The sequence below is a fragment of the Pteropus alecto genome, unplaced genomic scaffold (genome assembly GCF_000325575.1).
Source record: "Pteropus alecto unplaced genomic scaffold, ASM32557v1 scaffold20, whole genome shotgun sequence".
Classification (NCBI taxonomy): domain Eukaryota; kingdom Metazoa; phylum Chordata; class Mammalia; order Chiroptera; family Pteropodidae; genus Pteropus; species Pteropus alecto.
The window spans coordinates 38887233-38910248 of NW_006436298.1; the positions used below are offsets into that span (position 1 = coordinate 38887233).

The 23016-nt window shown below is 35.8% G+C and overlaps 1 protein-coding gene and 1 pseudogene across 2 annotated transcripts in view; both read right to left on the bottom strand.

Annotated features, from left to right (window-relative positions):
- Positions 1-10005: 10005 nt before the first annotated feature.
- On the bottom strand, positions 10006-10124 carry LOC112480782 (annotated as a pseudogene).
- Positions 10125-14363: 4239 nt separating this feature from the next.
- PGGT1B (protein geranylgeranyltransferase type I subunit beta) overlaps positions 14364-23016 on the bottom strand; it is a 40622-nt gene continuing 31969 nt past the window's right edge. The window contains exons 8-10 of one of the 2 annotated variants that reach the window (XM_025047718.1): positions 19909-20017; positions 19067-19292; positions 16356-16488 (exon numbers count right to left, since the gene is read on the bottom strand). In XM_025047718.1, the coding sequence (XP_024903486.1) occupies positions 19108-19292; positions 19909-20017 (294 nt within the window). In that variant the 3' untranslated portion in view covers positions 16356-16488; positions 19067-19107. Of the gene's footprint in view, positions 16489-19066; positions 19293-19908; positions 20018-23016 lie in introns of both variants that reach the window. The other variant, XM_006913291.3, reaches the window with a different exon arrangement.

The window sequence follows — 23016 nt, forward strand, 5'->3', positions numbered from 1 at the left end:
GAATAAAGCCCCATATTTCTTTGATCCTAAAAGGCGCTATCAATATAATAACAGCTTGTTTGGGGGAAGGGGAGAGGGAGGAATTGACACAGGCTTTTTAAAGAGTAGAAAGGTATAAAAATATACTTTACTTCTGTGACTTTCCTCCCCAAAACCCATAATCTCAGTGTAATAATGAGGAAAACATCAGATAAATCCCAGATGAAGGACATTCTACAAAATACCTGGCCAATACTCCTAAAATTGTCAGAGGCATCGAGAACAAGGAAAGTCTGAGAAATTGTCACAGCCAAGAGGAGACATGGCAACTGAATGTAATGTATCCTAGATAGGGTCCTGGAACAGAAAAAGGACAGCAGATAAAACTCAAGGAAATCTAAATATAGTTAATAATAATGTATTAACATGAGTTAATCGCGGCAAATGTACCATACCAATGTAAGATGTTGATAATAGGGAAAACTGGGTGCCAAGTATTTGAGAACTCTCTGTACTAGCTGAAATTTTTCTGTAAATCTAAAACTTCTAAAATAAAAAGTTTATTAACAAAAACGTGGGCAATGTAGCACCCTGTCACATTTGTGAGATTCTTCCGGGCTGAATGACATACTGTCCTCTCGGTTATAGAAACTCTGAACCAAATAGTCTCCCTCTCCTCTGAAGAGCTTTAGGCACTTTATAGACAGAGATACATCAGTTGTTATTGTTTCTACCAATTTGGGGGCACATTTTGTAATTCCTGTATTGTACGGTAATGAGATTTGGCATAGGGAATGGCTTGCTAAAGGTCACCAGGATGGGGACATAGCTGGGTGGGGAGTCCTGTCCGTTTACCTTTCTCAGCATCACTGCAAGCTGGGCAGGAAAAGTGGCTTAGATGAATTCAATTTCATTCAATTCAACCACCATTAATAAGCACCTACTACGTATTGTAAGCACTGGGAATCTGAAACTGATTAAGGTTCAGTTTTCTGCTCAAGGGCCCCCTGGTGCAGTTGAGGAGAGACAAATATATCAATAGGTAATTTTAATACAAGGAGCTAAGTGTCATGGCAGATGTGTAAAGAGCATTAAGAGACCTGGAAGGAAAGGTACCTCCAGACAGAAGGTGGCTATTTAGCCATGGGGGCGGGGGCGGGGGCAGGGGCGGATAATCTCAGCCTGAAGTGCTGGTGAATCCTGGTTAGGGAAGAATGTTTCTTAGTTTCATAGGGGCTCTGCTGCATCTGAATTCTTATAGCCTGAAGGGCTCTTCTGAAGGATTCATTGGTGACAGCAGTGGGACTAGAAGCCATTTTCTGGCAGGGCATGAATCTTGCATTCAGTGGCCTAGTTCTTAATATACACCAATAGCAAAATCATGGTCCAAGTAACTTGGCTTACTCCTGTGTCTCTGAGGTCTGAATGAAGAAAAGAGATAAGTGAAGGATTTTCTGGGCTGTAAAATATGTTGGCATTCCTAGGAGTGTGTGACAGCCCTAAATTTTTGGTTTACATTTTCAGTGACTGATTAGCTACTTAGGACAATGGATATTAATGCTATTTTCTTATGCCCTTTGATAGTAAGGCTTAGGCATTTCTTCTTTAGGCTGTAAACCAGATCTGGGAGACACTCTCTGGGCCCCTTTCCTCCCTGTGAGAGATTTAAGGAGCCACAATAACTCTTTCGGCCTCTAGGCCTTGGTTTGAAGCACTGCAAAAGCCCATTTTGCAGATGTGATATTATCTTTCTTTTTAATTGAGTGTCTCTGCATTAGAAAAGCAATTTCCTAAATCAGTTGTCTGTGCTGCCTGTTTTATTGTTTTGAAATTATTTGCTCCCTTTCCATGTTTCCTGAGGGATGGCAAACAGCACACTGTTGGATCCTCTTCTTTCTCTGCTTAGAGTCTTTGTTGTCACCATTGCCTCCCCCTCTCATGTCCTAGAAGTTCCTTCTCTCAAAGACAGTTACGTACATCATGTCCTGAAAGAGTGAACATCCTTCCCTTCATATCTACTCTCTTAAACTCAGAAAAAAAACTACTATCAGCTTGGCTTGGTGTGGTCTCACAAGCTGCAATTCTTTGGTAAATTTACACAGATAATTGTTCAGTCATAAGGAGGAAATTGATCTTTTATGACATCGTCCTTTTATGTGTCTCCCTAAGATGGTGGGATGGCCCTAGTCTCCAGATGAGGAATAAAAAAGTGGTGCATGAAGGTCAGCTGAGGATGTGTGTGGAGGCAAGTTTACGATGCTTGAGGATGAAAAGGAGTACAATACGAGCATCTGATTTTTAAAGTGAATTCAGACCAGCTAGAGATAAGAATTTTTTAATATTTTTAAGGAAAAGACAGTGAATGATCAATATTTAATCTTACATTTTTGAAAAAAAAAGCATTAAACAGTGATGTAGTAGACAGTAGTCATCAGATGTTTTCCATCTATAACTTATTTTGCTATGATTTAATTTCTCTTTGCAATAACTTTATTACAGTTAAAATATATTAAATTGTGAAAAGATAGATCATAATTTTACATCTGGCCTGAGGCATAAGAAATGGGTTTACATGCTATCCTGCATTTTATGAAACTGCAAATCAGAAATACAAACAGAATTATTTTGAAATGATGTATAAATATTATTTATACTACTGTCTTTAGAGAAAATAGTTTTCTGGCAGAAACGGTCAGCAAAATTCCCTGATCGGTGCTCACTTCAGCAGTACATACACTAAAAGGATTTCCTGATTGATTTATCCATGCGCTGTTATCTGCTAGAAATTCAAAGATGAGCACACCAAAGCTGCTGACACCAAGAGCCCATGTCTGTTTGAGAAAATAGACAGTGAACAGATAATAACTGTCCACTGTGATGAGCACTATAACAGGGACACATCCTCAGAACTAGGGAGCAACAGGGTGGAAGATAAGCCAGTGTCTTGCTCTGCCTAATTCAGCTAGGCAGATGAAGCTTGACTTTTAAATTGACAGTTGAAGGATAAGTAAAAGTTCAGAAGGGCAGGTAAAGGGCATTCTAGGCTAAAAACCAAAGACTAGAGAGAGCAGAGTGTCTTTAGATATTATAGATACTTCCCTATGATTGAGTTGAGAGAAGGAAATGACCAAATATGTGGCTGGAAAGGTAGGGAGGTCCTAGCTCTCTAAGGGCCATATATGTTGAGGTAGACTCTACCTGTAGATTAATACTTCTCAGACTTGAATGTTCACAAGACTTACCTGGGGAGCCTGTTAAACTGTAGATGCTGATTTGATGGGTCTGAGTGTCAGCTCTTCTAACAAGGTCCGGTGACGCTGCTGCTGCAATAAAGTGGTCTGCAGGCCTCACTTAGGTAGTAGCAAATGATTACAAATGCCAGTTCCTGGAATGCACTCCTGTGTGCTAAGACAGGGGTCCTCAACCCCTGGGCTGCAGACCAGCACTGGTTCATGGCCTGTTAGGAACCTGGCTGCACAGAAGAGGTGAGCAGCAGACAAGCAAGCCAAGTTTCATTTGTATTTGTAGCCGCTCCCAGCACTAGCATCACTGCCTCAGCTCCACCTCAGATCATCACGCATTAGATTCTCATAGGAACACCAGTCCCTGGTTACAAAAAGGTTGGGGACCGCTGTCTAAAATATGGTACCTTCAGCCCTTTGAGAAGGGTTTGGGGTGGGACCAAGGCCAACAGAGCCTCCAGGATGATTCTGCCCATAAGCTGCCTCCTAGTTTTACTGCAGGTACCCTGCGAACAATATTTTCTACATGTTCTATGATATAAAAAAGGTAGGGAAGCAAAGCCAGTACAAACAACCAGGTCTGCGCTGTAAGAACCACAATCTGGCTTTCTACTAAGAAGCTACAGTATTGCAACAAATAGTCCCAGTCACACAAAGCAGTTGATGTTGGTTGTTGGCATGGCCCAGAGCCTTCTTTCCTCAAGCATTAAGTGTTTTGAGATAGAAATCTCAGCTCCAGGTCACCTCTGCACTGAGAGTTAGTTCATCTCAGCCTGTGGTGATTTCTGCAACAGCCCAACACTATCATGCTCAAAGTTAAAGGATTTTATTATGCAGTGGCAAGGAGTGGTGGAATTAAAAAATTAGAATCTTGTGCTATCGCCTTCCAGTTATTATTGTTTACTTATTTTTATGGGTTTATGAGTTATTTTGTTAAGCCATTCCTTAGTCTTTTCTCAAAATATAACAGATTATTAAGTTGACCATTTTCCCTAAGAACTAGTAATAGATATCTGAAATAGGAAAAGGCCAGGCTATGTTAAAATGAAAATTTGAACTTCTGCTGAGTCAGTTGGTCTTTGGGTCACCATTGTCCTGTTTAAAATTTTTCTAATATGATTGCTTACCTTAAACAAAACAAAACAAACAACAAACAAACAAAACAGCAGAAAAAGCAGAGTTGTGTCAATGGTTGAAAAGTATGATGACAATGGCAGCACCGGTTTGGGTAGTAACAATCACTTTTCTCCTGGGACATCGAGTCCTGAAACTCTTCTTGTACTGTGTGTTTAAGGGGAAAAGATGAAAGTCATTAGGTCTCCTGTTTAAAGCCAGGTTGCTAAATTACTCAGAGTCTGTTAGTAAGGAAATAAAGTCTTTTGAAATAAAAAATCCCCTGTAAGTCAGAATTTTTTTCAGTTGTGTCCTCAGTTGAAAATTTCTGCCCTCTTTTCAGAAAACAAATCGAAATGAGAAGTAATATTACAAAATAAAAAGGAACCGAAGGGAAAGACATTTCTTTTTAACAGTCAAGCATCTTCATTGATGTCCCCTCCCACAAATATACTATCATAGAACTCTGGGGAAAGACACATTCCAGATATATGCTATATCGACTATTAACATTTAATGGATAACTTCCATTATGTTGTTATATATTTATAAGCACAGAAGCAGCATTATTGTCTCTGAGTATTAAACATTTAACAGTTATAACCCAGTTTGCAAACTCCTATGATTTAAAATCTCATTTTAATAAAGTTGAGTATGCTCTATGAACTCATTTGGACACTAATGTTAGTGCATGCCTGTTGTCGACATGAAAGCTGAAATAATTTGCTTTGGAGCTCTACGTTCTGTAATTTGTTTTGTCTTCCTAGTAGGCACTCAATGTTGTTTGAAAAAAAGTTAAAAGCAGTGCTTCTTGAATTCATTTGTCTGCTTCCATATTAATAGGCCTTGCAGAGATAAAATAACAATGTTGTCACTATAACTAACACTGAGTCAATCCCCATTTTTTAAATGTTGTCCTTCCGCAGTGTTGGACATAGCCTATTCCAGCTAAGCCTGACATAGAAAGGCAAGGGCTGCAAGACTCCTTGTTTTCCTTTTTCTTTCTCAAATCCTCAGGTTTCCTATCACTGATGAACCTCTCAGGAAAAAAAATTTTTTTTTTGCTAGAAACTTAACTACCTCCTAAAGGCACTGCTCCCAACTATTTAAGAGACATACTTATTAGCCAGAAGTCACCTTTAAGATTATGTATTCTCCATGTGAGAAAGAATCTTTTGAGTTATTTAATACAGTGATCCCTAAATTGGGCTTCTCATCAGAAATACCTATAAAGTTTAAAACAACAAAAAGATTCCTGTCTCTACCATAGCCTTCTGAATAAAAAGCTTTGGAGGTAAACCACTATAATCTTTTCAAAGCAAAGCTCTGAATGTCAATCCAATTGCTGAATGTATCTCTAAAATATAAGAAATTTTTTATATAACACAAACCATTATCACAAAATTAAAAATATTTAATAATTCATTATCAAATTTCTCTAATCCTCTCAAAAATGCCTTTTAAAACTTAGTTTGTTCAAATGAAGACCCAAAGAAAGTCCATGTGTTAAGTCTCCTAATATTTATTTTAATCTAGAACAGTCTACCTTATCCCTCCCTCTCCATTTTTCATGCCATTGACTTCAAGAAACCATTTTGTTTTAAGGTTGTCCTACCTTCTGATATGGCTGATTGCTCCCATTCTACTTGTTGCTGTTTCACTTGTTAGAAGTTAGATCTAGCAGATTTATATCTGGAGGCTTGCAATGTCTGTTCCACTTTTAGAGACTATAGGATTGATCTGTAGGTTCAGGGGAGCCTTCCATTTGAAAGTTCTCCATCAACTTCTCCTAATAGTTTCAGCATCCACTGATGATTATTGCCTAAACTCAATCAATATTTGCAAAATAGTTCATCTTTACTCCCATCATTCCTCTACACTTGAGAACTTTTGTGAAAAAGGGAACTTTACCTTATCAACGAATAATTTATTTACTCTGAAAATGCAGTTTATTCAGAACAGGCAATGTAAATGCTTATTTTAGAGAAATGGGCTAATGCTCTAAACTGTGTGTTTTCCTGTTTAACACTCTCCCTGCCTAAACTGAATGCTATCTGAAAGTGAGCCTAGCTACATACTGCTAGCCTGTAGTCAGTCACTCCTACTGCTCCATCCCTGCTTTTCTGCTGAGCCTCACCTCCTCCAGCAGCAGGAGACTTATACCTAGGTTAGCCGTTCCAGCCTCGTGCAGCTCTGATGTTGCAAAGTTGTTTCTCAATAGTACTTCATTTATTAATTTCATTATTCAATAAACATTTGTTGTACGCACTAAAAGTTTTCAGCAGTCCCATTACTGCTAGATCCAGAGTGAGACTAAAGATGGGTATATGTTAAGATTAACCTATAATCTTCACCTGCTCTAAAGCCAGCTCTAGTAAATGTGCAATAAATAGAGTACAGTGATACACAAATCACCTTCAGAGCAAGTTCTCTGAGCCTTTCTTTCTTACTGGTGACCACTCCCTAAGCCTCTCCTAAACAGAAATTCTGCATTTGCCACTGAATGTAGTCCTTCTCCATAGAACAGCTCTTTATACATTTGAAAATGGTCAACATGGCCCATTTCTCCTTGTCCACTGGAAAGCTTGATCTTCATATCTCTGACCTTTTAAATTACTGTGGTATCCTCATAGTGCAGAACACTGTGGTGTCATCACCTCCTTCACTTTAGCTACCCTACTTCTATTAAAGTGATGTGTCAGGGATACTAACTTTGAAAATCTTTGATGTTTTTTGGCTTTGCATTTCTTATTCCACCAAAGGTAATTTACCTTGAGAGGTATAGAATATTTGAGCAAGGAGAAAGGGAGGAAATATGCAACCTTAGTTTGCAGCAAAGTAAGAATTATAAAGCCAGGCTTTGTCACCAGAGAAAGAATTTTCTAAATTTCTTAAACTCCAATTAACATGTCAAGGCAGTGGTAGAGAAAACTCAGGAAATGAAGACAGTAAAGTCCTTGCCACATATAAAGAGGGGAAATCTTTTTACTCTCAGCCCTGGGAAAGTGTGGAAAGGGTAAGAGATGGGCACAGTGGAGGTACATGAAATCTCTAGTAGCTAAGTCCGCAGAGGCATGAAGGAATCTAGTAACATAGAGAATGGTGGCCATCGGTACTACCCTTAGGTCCGGGCAAGAGGGGACTTTGTACTCTAGAGCAGGGGTTCCCAACTCCTGGGCAGGTCTGTGGCCTGTTAGGAACAGGGCCACACAGCAGGAGGTGAGTGGCCAGCAAGCGCTTTGTAGCTGCTCCTGAGTGCCTGCATCATTGCCTCAGCTCCATTTCAGATCATCAGGCATTAGATTCTCACAGGAGCACCTACCCCTGGTGCCAGAAAGGTTGGAGATTGCTGCTCTAGAGTATCCCATTCCAGTGCTCCCCATGAGATGAGGAATTGGTAGGGCCCCTTCTAGAGCATGCCTCAGGCATTCCCACCTGAGCTCACCTTCAGGGCCTGCATGGGCTTCTTCCCCGCTCCTTTTTGGATTGCACCAGGGTGTGTACCCCTAGGACCAAGGTGTAATGATGTAACAGCTGTTTAGGGGAGTTGGAGGTGATGTGGAGCTTGTCACAAGCATGAGGGAGCTCAAGGTGTGGGAGGGTGTCGAGAGTGGAAAAAGAGGACTGGCCTTGGGCTAGGAACTCTAAGGAGGCCAAGATTTCTAAATGTGAACCTGGCCTTTAAGCCTCAGGTTCCTTTGAGTTGCTTGAAAGGGTGATGTTCATGGGGTAGGAGGCTGGGCATGTGTTGTGAGCAAAGACCTGACTCAAGACTGTGTAGAATAAAGAGAAACCTTGTCATCAGATAGAGGGGGTGCAGGTGGGCAAAGAGATAAGTAGGGATGAAAGAACCACACCCTACCCTCCCTCCAAGAAGAGAAAGCGGATATTTATTCTGTGGATATCCCCAATGACTGCAGGGAGCCTGGCTGGCAAGCCAGCAAGCCAGTGAGAAATCTTTTCCTTTTGTCCACTCTGCTCCAGCCCAGCACTGCCAAATCATGGTCTGGGATGGAAAATGAAGTTAATTATGTTTGTGCTATTCACAATTATTTTGTATGACCTGCTATTTTTTCAAAATTGTCATATTTGTCAACCAAGGAAGATAGAGCAATTTCCTAGTTTGACCTGTAACTCTTACAGTTTTTGACTGGCATGTAAAGTGACCCTCTGACCTGCTTCTTCAGGCATAGTCTAGGAGAGGCTGCAGTCCTGGGAGACAGTCTTAACTTATGTCTATATCCAGGGTGGCTTGGTAGCATTGAAGTGGAGGGGAGGTGCCTTGATATATAAAATGATGACAGTGCTTCAAGCATAAATATCTAGGAATTTCTGCATATGCCAAAGAAGTAGGGAGGTGGTGTGTGTGTTGGGGGGAGGGTACAGATATGGAGTCACAAGATCAGGTAGGTTGGAAGAGGCCAGGGATTACAGCAAAGAGATCGTAGTGCTTGGACTGTGCAATCAAAGTCAAATGGCAGGCAACACACCTTAAAAGGCCACACCAGACCAGCAGCAGACACTTCGGTAGGCACCAGTCCAGGAACCAGACCAGAGCAGCAACCTGCAACAGAGGCCTCCACTAATACTCAGACAGCAAGGAGCAGGAGGAAAAAAAAAACACTGATATTAAAAGAAACTGAGATTGTTAGTTGACAAATATAAATGGCTCTGCTGCCAGCCTCCCCTACTCCTTGATAGTCAAAAATATGGGCAAATAAAGATTGGGTCTATTTGAGAAGATGTTATATTTTCTTTGCATACCTACATATTCATTACATTTTCAGTCCTACTATCATATATTAGCTTTTTGGAGTCAGGAGTAAAGATCACATTATTGAATCATACTGAGCTTACTGTTAAAACTCCTTTTGAAAAATTAAATTTGTAAATAATTATGAGGCTGTCCTGACCAAGTTTTTTCTAGATCAGTGATTGGCCCTCAAATTTGAGTATGAATCAGAGCCATTTGGAGGGCTTGTTAAAAGACAGCTGGTCCCACCCAGTTTCTGATTCAGTAGGTCCAAGGTGGGGACTGAGAATGTACATTTCTAAAAGTTCCCAGGTGATGCCACTGCTTCAGTCTGCAGCTCACACTTTGAAAACTACTGTTTTTCCTATGTTAATGAAAAGACATCTTTTTGATATCCCTCACAGACGTAGACCAATTAGCATTTATTCATACAACACATATAAACTTCCCCCAAAACTTAGACTTGTTTTCTGCATGTGTTATCAACAGGGGATTATCTTTTTTTTTTCATGCAGAATGGAAAAAATTAAAGATAACATCAGTGCTGTTGAGGATATGAGGAAACATGTACTCTAACATCCTGAGGCTACACTGTTTTTGGATAGCAATTTAACAGTTGTTACCAATAATTTTAAAGTACACATTATTTAATCCAGAAATTTCCTTCTGGGAACACCATAGAAAAATATATATGATCACAGCAACATTTATAACTTGGAAATAATCTTAACAGGAGAAATATTAAAATAAGTATGTCATAAAAGTAAAATAGGTATTGCCTGAACAATTATTCTTATATGCACATTTCTCTAATTTAATCTTTTTTTTTTTTTTTTTTATTAGGCGAGGCAACCCTTGGTTGACCTCACAGATTGCAAGGACCTTGTCGGTTTACAATCCCTTATTTTTTATTTTTTACACCTACACCACCTGGTCTTCTTAGGTGGTCTCCCATGTAAGTACTAACCAGGCCCAATCTTGCTTAGCTTCCGAGATCAGATGGGATCGGGCTTGTTCAGGGTAGCATGGCCATAGACACCATTAAATTTTCTATTGTATGTCCTACAGCATGAAAAATCGACATTCTGTAGCAGAATATCATTTCTGAATATTCTAGCATGGTACTCAATGTTGAAATTCAAATGGCAAGACAAAAATCCACTAATATTCTAGCACGCTACTTACCTACACTTCATCAAATTAATTATTTTAGTGATTATTTTCCTTTGTTCCTTAGAGACTTCACAAAGTTCTACGAAACTCCCTGATTTGTTCATCTAGGATTAAATAAGAGGGAAATTGGCTTTGAGCCTAAGCTCATAGTTTCTCCAGTGAATTTTAAGACTATTTTCTGTTCGCATTTAAAATCTTAGTGTCAAGGTAGTATGCACTAGTACGACCTTAGAAAGCAGTGTGGCAAAAGCTATCACAATCTATAATGTGCACACTCTTTGCCCCAGCAATTCCACATCTATAAATTTAGCTTAAAGAATCATATAAGCAGGTAATGATACATTTTTACATTTTCAAAGATCTTACAGCAATATTTTTTAATTGTGAAAAATAAGGCACTGATTATGATACGTTTATGCAATATTATGCAACTGTTTAAAGCAAAGTATGGATAGTGAAAGGTAGTCATATTATTGAATATGGAAAAAAGTTAAAGAATATATAATTATATTTATATATGTCTATATGTTTTTGTTAAGTATGTATGTGGTACTAGAAGGATTTAAAAGTATGTGTTAATGTCTGGTAGGGCTAATTCCCTATTTTTGTTTGGTTTTTATAGTAATCTTTGTGTGTTCTCTCAAATAAAAACAAACATAATTTTTATTGGGATACCATTAAGTTTATAAATTAACCTAGAGAAAAACATGTTTTGATGTTGAATCTTATCTAAGGATATGGTATATCATTTCATTTGTTCAAGAGTTTGTCTTCCAAGAATTTTATTTTTTAAGTTTTCCTCATATAGGTTTTGGATATGTCTTAAGTTTACACGTTTTTCTTTTTTGAAATCATAAAAGGAATCTTTAAGTGTATCTTCTAACTAGTTTAGGTTTGTATAAAGTCTTTTATTCTTCTTAGTAAACATTTGTATTGAACTATAATTATACATACAGAAAAGTGCACAAATCGTAAGTGTACAGCTTCATATTCATAAAGTGAATGCACCTGTGGAACCAGCACCTAGATCAAGAAACATTACCAGCACCACAGAAACTGCCTTGTATTCTTCCGACCCTTGAGCTAAAGACAGCTGAAAAAATAAATGGATATATTATGACTCCATTTACATGAAGTTGAAAACCAGACAAAACTGATGGTGATTTAAGTCATGATAGTGCTTACTTTTGGGGAGGGCAGAAGTGACTGCAAGGGAGGTACTAGTTTCTGAGACAACAGATACGTTTTTCCTGTTTTGAAGTTCATCTAAATGGAATCAGAGTATGCACTCTTCTGTGTCTGGTGAAGACTACTGATATTTGCATACTAATTGTACCTGCTACTTCACTAAGTTCTTTAAGGTTTTTCAACAAATTCCTTGGATTTTCCAGATAAAATCTTATCCCTGAAGTTTTACCTCTTCCTAATTCCTTTCTTTCCTTTTTGTCAAACTGCATTAGCTAAAATCCCAACACAATGCTAAGTAGCAGAAGAGATGGTGGGCTGGGCCTTATTCCTTACTTTGGCTGGAATGCCTCTTTTGTTTGGATGTTCAGATGCTGGCTTCCCAGCAGAAGTAGAATGTCAACAAATTACTCAACTTTTACTTATTGAGTTATTTAACATGAACGACTACTCAATTCTGTCAAATATCTTTTCTGCGACGATGGAGATAATCATGATTTTTCTCCTTAACTCTTTCGATATGTTAATAGTTGTCTAACATTGAGTTTTCCTTTCATTTCTATAATAAACCCAACTTAGTCATGATTTATTACTTTTTGAAAGTGCTGTTGGATTGTTTGCTAATGTATTAAAATTTTTGCAATGATATCCTTAAGTGAGAGTGGCCTATAATTTTCTCTTTGGTACAATCTTTGTCAGGTTTTAGAAACCATGCTGTTATAGTCACTTCACAAAATAAATTTGGAAATCTTTTTTTTTTGTGGGGGGGCGTACTTTAAGGTTCAAGATTTTTTTTTAGCCTCTGGAATTGTTTAAACATCACGAGATTATTTAATCTTACAGGTTAGGTAGAAATCTCCTTGAAACAATCTGGGCCTGATGCTTTTTCTTAAGGTGTCCTTTAACAATTTGTTTCTTCTATGGTAGTTTTGAATCTTTCTATCCACTACGGCAAATCTTGGCAACTTGCATTTTTCTAAGTTATTATTTTTATAATTGTATAAAATTATTCAAAGTAGCCTCATGATTTTGAAAATTGTTTTACGGTTATTTCTCTCTTGTCATTTAAGTTGTGTATTTTTGTTCCTCCCTTTTTTTCTTGAATAGATTAGCTGGTGGTTTGTCCATTTTATTCTCTCCTCCCCTACTTTTTACTAATTCCTTCCTTCTGCTTTCTGTTTGCTTTTTCCTCTAGTTTTTGACTTAGTAGTTTAATTTTCAGCTTTTCCCATTATACTGATATAGTTCTAAATACTATAACTTTCCAGCCATAACTTATTAGGTTTTCATCAGTCTGGTGGTCATGTCTTCCTGGTGAGCTTTCACTGTCTGGGGATGTCAGTCTGCTTATTCTCTCATTTCTTACAATAACTTTACATGGGATATGACTGTAAACCTTTTCAGTTGCTTTTTCTATTTTTATGAAATGAGTTTTCCTGTACTTTTAGGAGGCAGGGGTGCTCTAGGATGACTTTTTTTAGTTCCATAGCCCTAAAGCTCCCTTTTCATTTTTACAAAATTAAAAGATGGTATTTATATAAAACGTCTCTATGTTGGCCTTCCTTCCCACATTTAACTGGACTTTTTCTTTTTGTTCTATTATACCAGTCCTGCCCAATTTGGATTCTAATTTTAGCAGTTTCTCCTCAGTGCTAGGCTTTGTCGCGTTACTTTTAGGAGGTATACAGGACTGGGCCCAGACTCCTCTAGCACAATCATCAGATCTTATTTTATTGCTGTAACTCTCATCTGCAAATGAGAACCCATAGAAGCCCTCCCAGTTTCAGCTTTTGTTCTCAGATTGTCCCACTGCACTTTCTAGTGAGAAACTGTGGGCAATGTTGTACTTCTGCTTTTTCTCAAGGCTGTCAGAAACCAGCTGCCTGCCTTCCACTTCCTCCCATACAGATGCTGAAATTATCAGCCAGTGGTTTGTCCTCACTTACTTGGATATTGGGGTTCATGGGGATATGCTGTCATCTAGTTTTGTAGAATAAGGTTTGTGGCTATCCTAGTTACTCTGCATTCTTATGGGGAGATTCAAAAACTATACTGCTGCCATCATCTTCCCTAAGCTCGAACTCTGTAAGATCTGTGTTATAGAAAACAGGTTTTAATAAAAATTTTATGGAAGTTATGACAGAAATTATAATTAGGAATTTACTATATTTCGGGTACTATGCTAGGTGCTTTAGGTGTATTATTGCATTTAATCCTCAAACAACTTCATGAGTTAAGATTTTTTCCCTCCCTCAATTTATCGGTGGGGAGGTTAGGGTCCAAGCTCATACTGCTGAACTGGCAGATCTGGAATTTAAACCTGTCACCTGACTCCAGAGGACCTCTCAACTATCAGGTCCGACAGTTTTCAAACTATGTACTACTGTTAACAAAATTTCTATTTGAATTTAAATTAAATATTTATAACTAAAGATCTATTAAAAATGTATATATAATAGGTCAAATCTAATTTTTGTATATGTGCTGCTGAAGTGAGCACATAATAAGATCAGATCTAAAACACTGTGGGATAATAATAAATAGGTTTAATTGTGTTGTATGACCTGATTATAACCCTGTTTTCATGCAGATGCTCAAAACAAAGCTTCTCCTACTATCTTCTAAAAATTACCACAATGGTAGTGAGGACAGAGCAAAGAGAATAGTTATTAGATTTCGGACTTCATAATTGCCTTCTCATATCAATCACTACTGCTAAAAAAACAAAGTATATATGTGAAGTAGTACTTATAACTTATGAATAAGTTATTTTCTTATAAATTACAATTTTTTTAAAGTTAGACATAATTTCTCCACAATTCAAACTGGCCTAGTATTTTTTTTTGCTCAATATGCTGCTGTGGAATATGACAATCACTGGTTCATAAAGTTTCACAAGAAAGCCTCTCACAAGTATGTCAATTAGAATATTATAATTTATAAATTTATGCTATTAAATTATACAGGAGTTAGGAAATATTTCTTAATAGTTTTATGAAATACTTTTACCTTGGAATTCTCTTTCATTTACAAATTCAGTTACTGTTATTAACTTTCTTACCTTCCAACCACTAATGGTGATTCAGGAAAAACAATTTGGACTTTTTATATAGTTTTAAAGCCAATGCATATGTAGTATTTTAACTCCCAATGTCAAAGAGATGACTTAGTTTGAGATACGGATGTCTAAATTTGCCTGGATTTAAACAAAGCAACTGGAACAAACACATGGAAGGATAACATCTGTTGTTAAGCTTATTTTTTCCCTACCATCAGAAAATTTTTATTTCTAATTAAAATTTTAAAAAAGCTGACTTTGGCAAACTGAGGTTTAAAACTAACCACACCAATAATACATGAATCATTTCTCCAAGTATTTACCAGCTTTCCCTAGGAAGCACCATTATTTAAGGGTATCTTTTCCCTCTAATTTAGGAAGAAATTTAAATAACATTATTAGTACTACAAACCTAAATAGTGATACTAGTAATTCAGTTTTTATACTGATACTTGGAGAACTAATAATTCAACATTTATTATCACCAAGACTTTAACATGAACCCGACTCCTTCAGTGAAGCATTTTCCTTCTCCATTTGACTAGTTTCATATCTTTGAAAGTCACTAAGCAATAGTGACTGATAGGTTACTAATAAGACACATTTTACTGATAGGTTACTAATAAGACACATTTCCATATAAGACACCTTTACAATTAGCAACTTCACAGAATGAAGAAAACAAAAGAAAAAGAATAAAAGCAAGACCCCAGTCTTTAATCTTAAATAGTACATTTCTCTCCCACTTACCTGAAAATATAAAAATATAAATGACCGTGTACAGGGCTACACCATTATATTTACTTGAGTGGTCCTGCTTTTTAATTAAATTTTTACTTATTTAATTTGAAAAAATTACAAAATTATTAGTTTGAAATTAGGGCAGCTAAAACATGGGGCAAATGGCTAAAAATAACTCAATTATAAAAGTACAATTTATAATATCACATATCTCAGAAAAATAAACAAAACCACTAAATGTCTTTTAGATAAGACTGTTTTCTCCCCATAAAAAAAAGCAACTAATGATTTGAGATTAAAATCAAACATGACTGTTATTCACCCCAGCAATATCTAAATAAATGACCTGCATGGTACATTTACCTATTCACAGTCACATACAGTGAAATTACTTTTCCTTCAGTTACATAATAATAGGTATTCTTAAAACAATTTGCCTTTAGAAAATTATTGTATTAAGCCTATTCATTCTTGTTATGAAGTTAATTTCGTTTACATAGGCTGTAGAAGTTTAATTGGCACACACTTTACTTAAAAATAAGACAAAATAACTCATTCTTAAATGAGTTATTTAAAAATTTTTAAAAATTATGGGATCATATTTTCAAAGAATAATCCCAGATACCTAATTCATTAAAGCAATTTTCTGTCATCAGCAGTCAAGCTTTTAAAATGATCACTAAGTGTTCCCCCAAAGATTATCAATGCTATGTGAACTGTAAACTTGTTTTGTGTCAATTTTATAATATGATAGAATTTGTACTGAAGAGTTTTTAAAAAGATAACCTACCTATACAGTTAATCTGCCTCAAAGAACTTCTTAGAAATACAGTATAAACATTTAAGAACCACACCAGAGTCCACTGTGGTTCAAATGTCAAAGATCTTCTTGAAACCCAGTACAAAGGTAACTGGCTCAAGACCATATCCCAAAGTGACATCCACATAAGATTTGATTGTAAGTCTCTCTCTTAAAAAAAGAGCACACTTGGTTACACATGGCTTTTAACCGTGAGCTACAGTTCTGCTACAAATCCCCCCACCCTCCCAAGCTAAAGTCAGTCATGTGGAGATGTGTACATTCTCTGGGCATTGTTTTGAGTCCTTGGTTTTCCAGCTCTGATGGAGATCTTGAAGGCGTTCAGAAGTCCGTGTGCTTACATTCAGGGCAGGATGAACTTTACGAATTCCACTTTCCTCCATTAGTGACAGGCCACAGATCCCAAAGTATGCATGCAAAGCATCTGAAAATGACGCATTTTTATCAGAATAGGCATTCTTATTCGTACATGCTATGAAATATTTCAGCTACATAATCAGCCCATCACTTTAGAATATAGAAAAATTTTAAATATAGTTTTTGAAATATTTGCTTTCTCAAAATCTCAAACACCAATTTTTTAAAAAACATAATCAAAATCAGCTGATATTTTATTCAAGAAAATAATATTAAAGGAAAATAGTTTCTAGCTGAAGAAGTGACATTCCCAATACCCTCTGTGATTAAAGGACAAAAAGAAAGAGTAGCAGTAATATAAAAGACTTCTCACTTTAGTGGGTTTTTCCCCTTTGCTTACTACAGAATATGGAAACAAGGGGCTTTAACTCTCTATCATGAAAAGAAAATATTTTCTTAAAAATGAAAATAAAGAAACATTTGAATTTAAGTAGCAGTACGCCTCCCTTCTAAGTTTTAGCTCTGACAGTTCCTAAACCATATACTATCCTAATACTGTGTTAAATGAAAGGAGCTTAGGCAAAATAATCCATTCTGGAATGCTGTCCCATATTTAACTCTCCAATTTAGGGTAATGCCAGTCATTCTAAAAATATCTGACCTGACAATAAAAACAAACTCACATTCTATTTAGTTACAATAATGTGAGTGTTCATACCATAATAATTCTTCTACATTGGCTTCACTACAGCTTCCCATCTTTCAGGGGGCAGCAATCCTTTCCATTAAAGAGGACACTGAAATCACATGGCTCTTGCCTGCCTGAGAGCCTTATATGGACTTCTGAAGCACTCAGAGCTCTGCAGTTATGGGAACACTACAAAAAATTTTTTTTTCTATTTTTGAATTGGCCATCATTTATGACCTCAAGAGCTATTAAAGTTCAAAACATTTTATCAAGTCAAGCTCTGTCAAAAAAATTAAAGAAAACGTTTTACTTACATAATTATCATTTACTTTTCAAAACAGGAGTCACAAATAGTTGTGCTTACTCAATGTTATTTGTGAAAGTTATTTCACTTATGGAGGCCCATGTTAATTCCCTTCCTTGTCTTTTCAGAGAATGCTGAGGTTTCTTCTGGCTCATTTTCCTCTAATTTTCAGACCACAAAAAATAAATTTGATTTTCCCTATACTATTATATTTTTCTTGCAGTTATTCCAAAATTACAAAAGGCACAAAGCAACATTAAATTTTACTGTCTAGAAACAAGGTAACTTTTCCAGGAAAAAATGCAACAGAAAGAGAAATAAAACACATCCAGAATAACATAAAATAGGATCTCTTTCTAGTTAATGTAAAATTATTTTTTCTCAAAAGGATTTTTGTAAAAGCCAGTGAATCAAAAGTTGTTTCAAACATTAGTTTTTAAAAATAATCTCTTTTATCTGTATGTAGTATTCAAACACATTAGGTGTTGAATATATGTTTTCTTCATAAAAACTTCCTTCTTTTCATAAATTTCTTCTATGAATGTATATAAAATCTCTGTCAAATCTGCTGCTAGTCTTATCAGAATCAAGAATAAGTTAATTTTAGAGAGTGTTGTTTAAACGTTTTTATAAAGGTTCTAGAAACAGGTCTTTCCACATAAATTCATCATACAAAGACTTTCTATTCTGTGCAATACAGGCTCTGAAGTCATTGTAGTAAGAAGTATTATATCCAAGTATTTACACAAATGTTAAAGTTAGGAACTGATCTCTCTAAAAAAAACTTCGAGAACTTTCTTTTTAAAAAGTTACTGTAAATACTCAAAATGTATTTCGAGTATGTTTATACAAGAAATGCTTTCCAAGAGACTGTCATTTCTCTACTCCTATTATTTGTTAAAAATAATTATTTGTTAAAATTATACCAGGCACTGACTGAAAACAATGGCATCAAGACCAAAATAATTGTTTTAAGGCACTTTTATAACATATTTGTGGTTATTTGCTATAGATACTAAAATTCTTAAAATATTATTTTGCTTTAGCAGTATATATTTTTTTTCCTGAAGATGCATACTTTGCATGAAAACACAAGTATGGATGTGAGGAAATATTGCTGCTTATATCAGGTACAAAAATATGATTTCATGAGCAATACGATTTCATGAGTCTCTTATTTATATTTTGATTCAAGTTCATTTTCCAACGATAGCAGTTCTATGACAGGAGATGAGCTGAAGAAGTTCTACTGCAATGCTGCAAAAAAAATTATTATATTTATAGCTAATATTTTGTCAACTTCCTTATTAAAAATGTCAGTGTTCTAAATTATGTTTAACAAACTTTCAAACTGACTTTTTGGGAAACTACAGATTCATTTTGCTGAAGGTGAAAACATAAGGGGGAGGTGCAGGTAACCTGGAGAATGATGCTAGAGGTGGGAGAAGAGCCACCTCTAAGTCCTGGGAGGGCTTTGTGTCTTATGCCAAAGAACTGACTACGAGTGCTGAGGAAGTCTTTGATTTTAAGAGATTTAATAGAAGAGTTTAGATTAGAGGTTCTCAACCTTTTTTCGCATCAGAGATCCCTTTGAGGGTCTGAAAAAAGCTTTGGTCCTTCTCCTTTCATTTAAGGACATGTACACACACATACCAAGTGTCAATATGAAGAGGACTAGACTAGAGACAGGATGACTAATGATGAGACTTCTGCAAAATCCTAGGCCTGGACTTGGGTCTAGTGCCACTGAAGTTTTGAGGCCAGGTAGAGCATGGAGATGAGTTCAGTAGGCAGGCTAGATCTAAGAGGCCTGTAGATGGCATCCATGTTGTTACGGAGCAGCTAGTGTTATACTGGAGTCTGTAGCTTGGAATGAGGTCTGAATTGGGGAAATAGAATTATTCACATATTTTGAAGAAATGTCATTATTAATACAGATCATTCATTATTTCTCAAGAACCCATTTAAAGTACTTATGAACTACAAGAATCCTTTGCTCTTCACGTCTACCGTTCTTGAGTTTGGAAAACATGGAACATCATATTGTCTGAATCTGTTTGGCTCCCGAGTTTTAAATAGTGAACGGTGAGAGTTCAGATAGCAAAGTATTCATCTAAAAAAATATCCTGAATCTGCCAACATTCTGAGAGCAAAAGTCTGGACAGTAAGGGATACCTGTAATCAGGATTTGAGATTTTTGACTTAAGCCTAAAGATTTTGGATGGACCAGATGATTCTCTAATTTGGAAATGGCTTATTCAGACTATCTTCCTTACTTCTTCTAATGAAATAAAACACTGCTAAATGAAATGTTAGGAAAAAAAATCCAAACTATACCAATACATCTTGATAATCAAATCCTCCTTTTATACCCCAAACACCCTAAGTTTACAACTACCGTTAAATTTTCTATCATCTGACCTGACAATGATGCTTGAAGGTCTGGTCAAAAAATAAACAAAAGTTGTTCTGCATTTATACAAAAAATAAATTACCTGGATGACTATCTGGCCACTTGGCAAATCCCCCTACAAGGCGATCTTGAGTTGATAAGATGTAATTTCTATTTTTCTCAAAGTTAGTGTATTGGAAAATTTTCAGAAGCTGAAATACATAACAAATATAAATTTACTGACACAAAACTTTCTACCGACCATGGACTCAATTTTCAGGTATCATTTACATATTTTTTTCTCTGGCTAAGGCTTTCAGAGCAAGCTTCTGGGGACTTGAGCACTTAAAATCAGTCAACCACATTATTGTTTTTTTATTATTTTATCTAATCTACTCTCCTTTTCTTGATCCACTCATTGTCTCCTTCTTTTGAACCATGCTTCCACATTTAGCTAGGTTCAAGACACAACTTCCCCAATCTGTTCAACTTATATTTGGTCATTTTAAAAAGTACAATTTTATCTACTCATATTTTAATTCTTAAGATAAGCTTCTGAGCTACTAGTTACAAACTCATAGTAACCAGAACTAAAAATACTTAAAAAAAAAAAAGACAACAAAAATTATTAACCAGATGCTAGAAACAGGTTTGAGAATAGTAAAAACATTACAGCTCTTTAATTAGGAAAGATAAAAGGTGAGGCAAATATAATTTTAGCATAGAAATCATGTAGCTTAAAGGTTTAGGATATATATTAGTCTTCTCTCTCAAGAGCCTATTAAATAGAAAAAAAAAAAGAATAAATAAAACTGTAAAGAGAAGGGAGGAGTGAGCAGCAGACAAGAAAGTTCAAGAAATTTCTATAAGACAAAAAGCAGTTGAAAGTGTGTTCATGAAGCAGAGAGCCACAGAAGATATCAATGGTTAATGAAAAAGAATTATTTCTCAAAAAATAAAAACAAAACCAATGAAAAGGTTATGATACAAACAAGAAACAAACTTACTCATTCAGTTTGATTTAATAAATAGAAAATAAAGAAATCCTGATGCTGGAAACATATTCCATCAAGTGGCACGTAGGACATTACAAAAAAGAAATTGTAATTTTAACACTATACTTAATTCAGCAATAAACAGTATTTTCATGGTCATAATAAGTGATTGCTGATTTTTAAATTTTAGAAACAACCTAAAGTGAAGCCTAAAATTTTGTTATTGTTACTATACAAAATATGAATGTTACCTAATTTCATATTATAAAAGTAAACTGACCAAATTAGAAGGTAGGAGAAAAGGTTCAGAACTAAACACACACACACACACACACACGTAGCAACTTGATTAAAAAACAGGGAGGTTAAATTTTCATTTTTTTCATAGTTGGGAATCAAAGATGTCTAAAGGAGATAAGACTGGAAATCATATTATTTTTTAAAGTTATCTTCAACAGCAGTCTCCCACCTTTTTGGCACCAGGGACTGGTGCTCCTATGAGAATCTAATGCCCGATGATCTGAGGTGGAGCTGAGATGGTGATGCTAGTGATGCGAGTGGCTGCAAAAACAGATGAAGCTTTGCTCGCTGGCCACACACTTCCTACTGTGTGGCCCAGGGGTTGGAGACCCCTGATCCACAAGAATTAAAGTTCTAAAAAATGTTTAAAAATGGTTGCCTTTAGAAAGTTAACAAGGTCATATTAGAATGACCCAAGAGTCCACCTGAAGAGGCTCCTACTGGCTAAAGATAGGACAACTTAAGCATGAAAAAAACCAATGTAATGAATTCAAACATATAAAATATGTGATACTGAATGGGGAAAAAAGCCTACAATTCTATTATTTTTATTGGAAAACTTTAGGGACTGCTAGGAAACCAACTCACTGTACTGAACGAATATTATTAAAATTAAGAGAAAGAATTATCCACTTTTCTCTATACCAACTATAAATCAAGGTAACATAATTCCTCTTTATAAAAGACCCTGAGTTAATAAATTAGAAATGACTGAATACCACCATTTTGCAGCCCCTAATGACATAATGGATCTCAACAATGATCCTCATGACTGCTAAACTTTTCTGTAAAAAAAAAAGTGATGAGGTTTTTATATACTAGCAACAAACAATCCAAAAGGAAATTAAGAAAGCAATTCAATTTACAATGGCACCTAAAAGAATTAAAAACTTAGAACTAAATCTAACCAAGGAAATAAAACACTTGTATACTGAAAACTATAAAATACTGCTGAAAAAAATTAAAAGTCTAAATAAATGGAAAGACATCCATGCTCATGGACAGGAAGACTTAACATTATTAAAATGTCAATACTACACAAAGGGATCTACAGATTGGAAGCAATCTCTTAAAATTTCAAAAGCCATTTTTGTAAGAAATGGGAAAACCAATCTTCGAATTCACATGAAATTGCAAAGGGCCCTGAAGAGCCAAAACAATTAAAAAAAAAAAAGTTGGAAGACTCATACATTCTGACTTTAAAACTTACTACAACGCTATAGTAGTCAAAACAGTATGGTACTGGCATAGGAACAAGATACATGAACCAATAAAATTGAGAGCTCAGAAATAAACCCTCAACTATATGGTCCACTGATTTTAAACAAGGGTGCCAAAATCATTTAATGGGTAAAAACCAGTCTTTTCGACAAATGATACTGAGAAAGCTGAATATCTATATGCAAAAGAATGAAGCTGGACCTTTACTTTGTATCATACGCAAAAATTTACTCAAACTGGATCTAAGACCTAAACTCAAGAGCTTAAACTATTAAAACTGCTGTAAGAAAATACTGAGGTAAATTTTCATGACATTGGATTTGGCAATGATTTCATGACTATGACAACCAAAAGCACAGGCAACAATAGACTATCAAAAAGATAAATTAGACTTTTTCAAAATTAAAAATTTCTGTGCATCAAAGGACATTATCAATAGAGTGAAAAGGCAACAATGAAATGGAAGAAAATATGTGCAAATCATATACCTTCATGAGGGATCGATATCCAGAATACATGACAAACTTATACAACCCAACAATAAGAAAATAAACAATCTGATTAAAAAATGTGCAAAAGACTTGAATAGACATTTCTCCAAAGAAGATGTACAGGTGGCCAATGAGCACATCAAAAGATGCTCAATATCACTAAGCATTAGGGAAATGCAAATCAAAACACAATGAGATACTGCT